Source organism: Triturus cristatus, chromosome 7 (assembly GCF_964204655.1).
Source record: "Triturus cristatus chromosome 7, aTriCri1.1, whole genome shotgun sequence".
Taxonomy (NCBI): Eukaryota; Metazoa; Chordata; class Amphibia; order Caudata; family Salamandridae; genus Triturus; species Triturus cristatus.
The window spans coordinates 1853938285-1853947174 of NC_140590.1; the positions used below are offsets into that span (position 1 = coordinate 1853938285).

The following is an 8890-nucleotide window of genomic DNA, read 5'->3' on the forward strand; positions in this document are numbered from 1 at the left end:
AGAAGTAGGTTGAACTGGTTAGTTTGAATTTTGGTGTATTTTCATGGCAAATTCTTTCTTCTCTTGGATACCTGCAGACGTTCTGCCAAGTTCTGGCTTCTTTGTTTTCTTGTTACTTATTTTGGCATATACTCTTCACTTCGGCAGGTTCGTGAGCGGTTATAAGATCTATCGAGAACTCTGGTGAAGCCCCCCTTAGTCTAATTTCGGCAATAAACCTTACACTTGGGAGCTCCCTTCCAAAGCCATTGTCTGTGGTTCACACAGTTGTCAGTGCCTATTAGTGACCCTACACATATCCTGTTGTTTAAGCAGGAGGAGGGGACACATTGTTCATTGAAGACTTGACACCGCTTTGGTATATCTTCCTCTGTTCAAGACGTAGACCAGTATGAGGGCTGATGTAGAAAAGTGCCCATTACTTATTGTTAATATTCATTGTAACCCGCTCGTCTTGCCACCATCCTGTTGCCCTTCATTCTAACCTTCTTAAGTTGAGTGACTAAAATAACGATGGTAATGTTATGGGGACGGGCTAAATTAGTTTTAAAATTAAAGTGATATATGCTCTAGCTCCCATTACCTGCAAATATTGTTAAGCGTATTTTCTCCTGGCAATTTTCCAAGGTAATATCTGCAGAATTTTTTCCAGCAGCAAAAATAGCCACCAAATCGCCAGGATTTGCAGATTTTGCTGCGGTCCGCACCAGACCTGCATGTATTGCTCCATTGTCGGTGAATAGGTCCTATTTATGTGACCTGATAAATTCCGATAATGTCAGATTATACCTGGTGTGATAAATGTTGCACACTCTTCCGGTTCAAACTTAATCATGGCGTAGTTTGAGGAACATTGCTTATACTTGATTGACAAAGCTGCCTGCTCAGGCCTTTGGTATAGAACTTGTTCTCCCTTCATTTTAGAAAACTGCTTATTGTTTAAATGTACTGTTTTTGTTGACATTTGTATTGTTGAGTATTAAAAAAATGATCTGCTGTAGCATAAAACTTTTATCAGTTTCTTCGCATAGGAGTAAGACCCATGTGCAGTCTACGGATGTTATGCTCCGACTGTTTAGAGACTGTATTTTTCAGTACTAAGGGCTAGTTTTACATACATTGGATCAATAAAAGGTGGTCGCAGTTTGCGCACCAACTGTTAGTGAATCCAACGGTATTTTGCACACCAACCTATGTACTAGTAGGCCGGTTCACTGCCAATTCTCTGTGGTTCACAATTCGACCCAACTGTTAATGAGGTAGGTTGCAACTTGGGACCCACTACAATTCGCTGACATCAAAGGGATGGTGGCCTGCTAGGGTAAGAAGACTACCATGTCCGTGATTGCTAAAGTCGGCACACATGCGCTGCTCTGCGAGAACTGCTGTGTCTAGTGTATGGGGTAAGAGCACACCCGTCGTTCTGATTTGTTCCATTGTGCGCCCTGCAAAAATCCTGTTTTTTCCGTGGTTCATCACTCACATTTTTCCCGCCTCTTGGAGTATTGTTACCGCCCATGGCTTCTGGCTCTGTGACTTGTAGGCTCTCACATCTGCCCATTTATATGTTTCAGCGCACTACTTGGTTCTTTTGGTTCAGCTCCTGTTATAGGATTGTCACAAAACGTGCTCAACCTACCCTGTAAGTTGCCTCCTTATCTCGTTTTCTTTCCCCCGTCGTCTGAGTCCTTCATATTTCCCGTGTCCGCATGTTCCCTAACCCTCCTTGTTTTTATTTTTCTTGCAGTTTGTATATAACGCAATCTCGACCCAAATGTATTGGAGCGCTTTATATGAGCACTAGTTACATTACACAAGGTCAGATTCATTTTTGGGGTTTTGACATTGAGCTGACGCCGAGACTCGAACCAGGATCGCCAGATTTAAAGTCAGCAGCCAGAGCCGTAAGGCCACATCCTTTGCCCAAGTCCTTCTAGATTGTGCGCATCTCTCGTTTCAAAGGCATGCAATTACCATCATTCAAATATGGCCACTAAAAGCGACACCGTCTTCTTGCTAACTTCTCTTGAATCTGATGACCGCAGCCTTCCTTGTGTCAAAGTTCAGGTAGGTTTGCAAGCGGCCCTACTTCAGTCTGTGCTTATCAGCCCATCTTGTGCCCCCAGCGTGTTCGTTTGTAGTGTATAGTTCTAGTCACCGCCTTTGTTCTGTTATATGTGATGCTGCTTGTTCTGGGTCACAGAGTAGCACCTGCTTCTGTAAAACGCTCATCTACGAAGGACTGCGTGTTTAGGGGCAGGTTCGATCTGATCAGGCGTGGCGGCTCTGCGCTGCAGCTTTTGTAGTGTTGTTAGGGCAGGAGTGGTTGCCAAGTGCAAACAGCCTCCCTTCCGAGGTGACAATGGAGGACATCAGGAAGCAGCAGATGTCTGAGCTGCAGGCCAACCAGCACCGGGTGCCTTTCCTTTTGCTTGAACTGAAATGCAGAACCTTGGTGAGGTTATGGAGGAAATCCAATTAACCAACAGTGAGAAATGTTTGCATAATGAATAACCAAAATAAGGCTCCGTGGATCTGTGCTTTATCGCGAAACGCGCTTCCCCGTTCCACTACTGTATTTTACAATGCAAAGACAGGATTCTCCATGAATCTGTCTACTCTTCTCTACATAATAACACTCCTGTTAACTGCTCCTTCTAAAAATGCAGGTGTGCCTCAGAAATCCATGGTCTCAAAAAATGAAATACGTCAAACTATAACATTGCCAGGGACACAGGCAAAGGGACAGGCGCTCACGCACATGCACACACGTCTTCCCTGTAGTGATAGTAAAGAACGTTCTGAACTGCAATTTTTTTGTGACGAACCCTGCGATTTACTGAATGCCGGCATTTGTTTAGGGAAGATGGGATATTTGTTTAAAGTACAAGCGGATATCTAAGGGTAATTATAACTCCCCCTTGACTTACTTTGATCATGTGAGCCCCCCACCCTCAACATTCCCTTTACAGAGTGAGCACAAATGTAATTTTCCCACCAGGAATTTCCTTTTATGCGAGCCTGCATGCACGGGAAAGAAACTGAGGTTTCAAGGCAGACTTGAGTCTTCAGGTAACCAATACATTGATGTTTAATAAGGACTGGAATCGGTGCTTCTTGTATTCTCTTGGGTATTACTTCACTGTCTGCGAATAACTTGCATCTTCTCTTTGTTCAGGTGAATCAGGCAGTACATTGGTTAAGACTGAGGAAGAAGAAGAAAGACCAAGCCATAAAGATCCAGAGTCAGAGCCTCAGCAGAGAGCAGCAGGTAGATGAAAGTATTGGCGGGATGAAAATAGTGAGATGAAGGAGTTGGGGTTTGTGCGCTCTCTAAACATGAAGACCTTTTGTTTTGTTCTCCTTCATTAAGACATCCTGCCGGTTGGGTGAGCAAAAGGCTACATAGAGGCAGATTGAATGATCCATGAGTGATGCCCAAACACAAGGGTGTCAAATGCGCTGCCACAATGGCAGGATCCATGCCAGACTTTCAGGATATCCACCTGAGGTACCTTTAAATACAATTAATCTGAATGAAAATAATTTACAGAGACAACAGTTATCATAAACTGACAAATTATGGCGGACAAAGGGTATTAATAGGCTCTATTACTAGACGAGCGTGTGACTACATAGGGTGCCACCCTTGTTACGAATACAAAGACATGATAGCCCTTTGACAGGGTTGTGTGAATCACAATCTTTTCACTTAGTGATGTATGAAAGCTACATCCTAACAAGGCACTGTATGCATGAATATATGTGATAACTAGGTAGGGATAATTCTCAGCTCTGAAGTAGGCCTCTGATTCATACAGGCTTCTTAACGGGCCGAAACATGTTGGCTAATGATGAGTACGTATGAGCCATAGCACTCGTTGACCATCCCTGGATCTTACCTGGGGTACTCAACCAATAAAAACATTTCTTCGGGTTTACTCCTGAGGTAATTATATTATTCTGCATCCCTGAACCTGCCCAATATCCATTTATTAAGAACTCCTTTCTTATGGAGGCGGAGTACATCAAAGTAGCCAGTATGGGGTGATGTTTCCCATGATGAAGCATGCACAAACGAGTGGCTGAGGTTGGGCGTAAAATTGAGGTTGTCGCATTGTGTGTGATGTACTATCGTGAAAACCTGTCATGATTTGAACATAAAGTGGGTACTACTGTCATCATGCTCTCTTGTACAGTCATGTGACAGACACATGAAATTTCACGGCTAGACAGCAGCAGAGCAGGGGCTCAGTGACAACTTGACAGGTAGAAATAAACCCAACTACACGTTCCCTTTCTTGTGTTGTTCCACATACTATTTTCAACTATAGTTGTGGCATCATATCCTGCTGCTTTTTTTTTATAGGGACACTGCTGCAAACTTCAAGGAAATAACAATGAATGGCCACTCTGTGGTGTTGAGTGGTGACCCTATTGAGGGAGAGTTTTCCTCCGGGACTGCCACAACAGCTGTGGTGGACCTCCAGCATTGTTGCAACATTCCCAGGACCATGAAGAATTTTCCGGAAAGTCACAATGTAAAAAATTCACATTTCAGTTTTAAATGTACCTTTGCTATATCCAGGTATCCTGAAAATCTGGCATACCTCCAGCCACCGGGGAACAACTATGGACATTCCTTTATATTCTGTCCTCAGTAAATATAATATTGCACAAACGAAAGGCTGTGTTCCAGATCAGTTTGGCCAAAGCTACCTTCTCAGTTTTACTCTCCTGAAGACGCTTTGGACTTTATATAGAGTACTGTGAATGCATTCGACGAAAAGCGGTGGAGATGGAGTGCGAAGAGCCTTTGTGTACTGTGAATAGGTGCGGACAGCGCATCCAGCCAAACTCTAAAAAAGTCTGTTTCTTCCTTTTACATTCACTTCTCAGTGATGGTTGTAGTGTCCTACTGATGAAATGTGCAGCCATAACCATCTCACCTGTAAAGCTGTACTGCTATGTTGTGCACTGGGGCACTTTAGAACATACTGTGTTCTCCCAGACTGATTTTCTTGCACAGATGTACGTTAGTCCTGACATACATGTTCTGTACACACTATATCAAATACAATTCTAATGCTTTGTGTTTATTTTTATCCAGTAGTTGCAGACATTGGAAGCAGGAATGTAAATGCTGTGTACTCTGTACCAGGGACTGAAAACTCACTGGTGCGCAAGGCTTTGCTTGAGAAAGCTAAAGTGACGGAGGTCAGGAGCTCTGAGAAGGGACCAGGCCCTAGCAGCAGTCCGCTGTGGTTAAGAAATCCTCATGACCTGGAAGGAGAGAAGTCGGCACCCCGTGAAAGTGGTCGTATGCGCCCGGAACATACTCAATTGCAACAAGCAGCTTCTAACATGCAAACATCTGATACTCTGAATGATTTTGAGAGAAATCTTTGGAAAGCAAACCTTCTTACATGCCAGCAAAATGCAAATATCATTGTCAGACCATTTGCGTGTCCTGAATGTGAGGCATTTTTCACAACGAAGCAGGAACTTGTCGTACACCAGAGAACTCATGTTGTCCTACAAAGCAAGTCCCAAGTTGGAGAAAATAGCAGCCAAGAGAGACCTCATATTTGTGCAATATGTGGAAACAGCTTCAGGCTGAGGCACCATCTTATCCAACACCAAAGAACGCACACAGGGGAGAGGCCCTATCAGTGCACTGAATGCAAAAAACGCTTCACTTTAAAAGGAAATCTTAACATGCACATGAGAACACATATGGTAGTATATGAAGCAAAGCACCCATGAGACATTGTTCCTAGGAGTGGCCCAACCTGAGGAAGTAGCCATCAAACAGACCGAATGCCTGACTCAAGAATAATATGAATTCAGGTCAACGCAAACATAAACCTTCATTGTTGTTGCCAACTCGAAAGACTTTAGTTTGTGTTCTGATAGAAGGTTTATTAAACGTTTAGGAGGTTGAGATCTTGATGTTATTGCGTTCCTTCAGGGTGAGGGAAGAGCGCATTTCCAGGAAATCAATTCGTACTGGGCCATGTAGTCTAACCTGAAACTGCTATCTATGAAGAAGCAGTCCTGATCCTAGCAGGCACACAAATGTAAAACTGTGCAACCTCTACAAAGAAAAGATTGAGCATTGAAATACTGCTCTGTTAAGAGGCTGGTATGGTCATCCTAATGACATGCCTCGCGAGAATCTTCTGGCCGGCAGAGACGCTGCAGTCTTTCTCAGCCACCTTAACTTGTCACAATCACATAGACCTCAACAAGGTAAAGTAGTACATCTTGAAGTTGGTTCTCACGAAAGTTGTTTCAACATGCAGAAGCTTTGCGCCTGAAAAGTGCAACTAGCTGAAAGACCTTTTGCTTTAGTTGTTGGGAACTATATACCCTCTAAAGGATTCTTTCAAAATAAAAGTCTAAGTAACGGAGTCCTTGAGTAAAGTTAATGCAGTTCATTCTATAGTGTATCTCACAGGCTAGTTTTAGTGAGGCTTCTGACAAACGTAGTCAACAGTGGCACCATTATTGGGCCAGCAGAGGTCAAATAGCAGCAGTGATGAAACGCTGCACTGCAAAGCCAAGATGGGAGTGCTAAGCCTCCAATTGGGAAGTCCTTTTTTAATAGCAGCATTGTGACCCGCACAAGCTTTTCTCTGAACCACGTGCTGCTCTTGTGCACAGCTGCATTGCATACAATAATAATATTCAGTCTTTTTATGCCAGCAAGTGCATTCAATTGGCATAACATGAAAATAGATTTACAAAAGCCATACAATGGCAGGAAATGCCCATTCAGAAGCTGTGCCAGTCGTATGCAGGCCAGCAGCATCCGTGCGTCCACCTTCTAAGGGGGAGCTGCAAGGGGACATACAGGCAAGAAGTGGTACTTTCTGGGTACCGTCCATCACGTCGGCTGTTCAGTGTCGACCCAGCCTGCCTGCTGTCGAGAGTTGGAGGCTGAAGCTGCTTTTATCCCTGATCCACAGTCACCAAGAGTCTCAATGTCTGGCAGCTGGCCCGTAACCAAGAATTGTCTTCAAAAGAGCGATGCAAAGCTATATGGATAAAATAAGATGATGATAAACAGTGCTGTATAAATAAAAAGGGATCTAGGTAACGTGTGAACTGACAGTAAATCATATTTAAGACTGTGAATCGGAGGGGGGGGGGGGGGATACAGGATGCTGGTAAATGGCAAAATGCAAATAAATCTGGTGCAAATTGATTAAAGGAGAACCAGACATGCCTCTAATGCCATTATTCTACAAACCCGGCTTAGCTGTGTGTTATGGCAGGAGCGCCGCTCAAGAACTATATGTTTTTGTGGCAAATTAGGACAAATCATCTGGATGAGTTGTCATAGCCCCCTTAAAGATGCAATGGAAACATTTCTGTTTATTTGTAATTTATAATGCATCGACATGTTCCTTAGTCTGTTTTGCACCACACGCAGGAAGGTTAAAGGAGGAAGGAGATGGATTTGTTTGAGAGAACAAAGTGGTGCATACGGAAGGATTCCTGGTGTAATAGTGGAACAGACGCCTTTTGGGCCCTGTCTGAAGGGAGAGGAATCCTGGGTACTGATGTTGTAGAGTTTTGTTTGAAGTACCCTTTTGAAAGATGGTAGCTTCATCATGGTTTGTAGATAAAGTTACCTAGTGTTCATAATCCAGTGCCCTTATTCAACATTTGTCTTTCAAACCTTTTCTGAATTTCAGCAAGTCAGTCTGATTAATGTTATGTGATCTGAGCAGGTGGCCAGGTGTAGTGCGGGGACAGTTGCTGGAGGTAGAGGTAACTCTGCAAGATAATTTACGTACTGTACTTAATAGTATAGTACATCATACTTCGAAGATTTGAAGGTGGTTCTTTGTTGAGCCGGGAGCCGATGCAGTTGTTCTAGTGTGGACCTGAGTTTTCGAATTCAAACAAATTTGTGCCACCTGGTTGTTGCCCGGAGCTTTTGAGTTTCTTTCTGTGGTGCCTAAGTAGATTGTATTTCAGCATGGCACGTAGGGTAGGACTAGGATTCTTGACTGCTCCAACCTCTCTGAAGTCTTTTCAGGAGAAGGTCTTCTTCATTATAGCAAATACCTGATGATCGTCTTAGTTGAAACAGGCCTACACTTTCTTTTACTACTAGTGATTGGCTGGTGCAAGTTCAGAAGGCTAGATAGATGCGATATCTTGGTTCCCACCAATTATCATGATTTCAGTTTTACATCCCATAAAGAAAAATAAGTCCTTCCTTCAATAATAGATGTGCCTCTTGATCCAGAAAATGAAAGCCTCTTTCAGCAGTGTAGCGTTCTTACCGCTTATCTATGTGGCTCATTGTAACCATCGAATTTTAATAAAAGTCGCTTCTCATCATTATGCATTTCACTCCATAAAGCCAAAAGATGTCAGTTTGGCACTATATTAAACACTGAAATAAATTAATAAACTTGCGCCAGTGGACAACAGAAAAGTGCAAATTAGACATATTGAGATGAGTAAATGGAGTTATTTGAAGAAGATTTACAGGAGTTGTCTGACAGGATTTGAGGATCTGGTTGGCATGTAAGCTCCCCAGATATCCTCTAAATCTAAAGGTGCATTTAAACTCTTTCAAGTCGTCACCTTTTTTATAAGCTGCGAGAGGACAGAGTAAGCAGTTCAGCAGTCTGAAAGCCGCTGCCATGAAAAGTCCAGCAGAGCATAAAGACAAGTGTAAAGTCAATGAGTGATAGGATAAGTAGTGGGGCTGTGGACATTTACTGGCACATGCATCAACGTAGGCTTTTGCGATTCCTTAATTGCGATTATTAAGGAATCGCAATTAAGGAATTGCAAAAGCCTATGCATGTAGGAATCGCTATAAAAATTGCGATTCCTACACATTCCTTAATTGCAACTCGCAAAT

The 8890-nt window shown here is 43.1% G+C and overlaps 1 protein-coding gene across 1 annotated transcript in view; it reads left to right on the top strand.

Moving 5' to 3' along the window:
- LOC146813455 (uncharacterized) overlaps window positions 1–8358 on the top strand; it is an 87982-nt gene extending 79624 nt beyond the window's left edge. The window contains exons 7-8 of the mRNA XM_085620221.1: window positions 3179–3271; window positions 5111–8358. Of these exons, the coding sequence (XP_085476347.1) occupies window positions 3179–3271; window positions 5111–5766 (749 nt within the window). The 3' untranslated portion in view covers window positions 5767–8358. The remainder of the gene's footprint in view (window positions 1–3178; window positions 3272–5110) is intronic.
- Window positions 8359–8890: the final 532 nt, after the last annotated feature.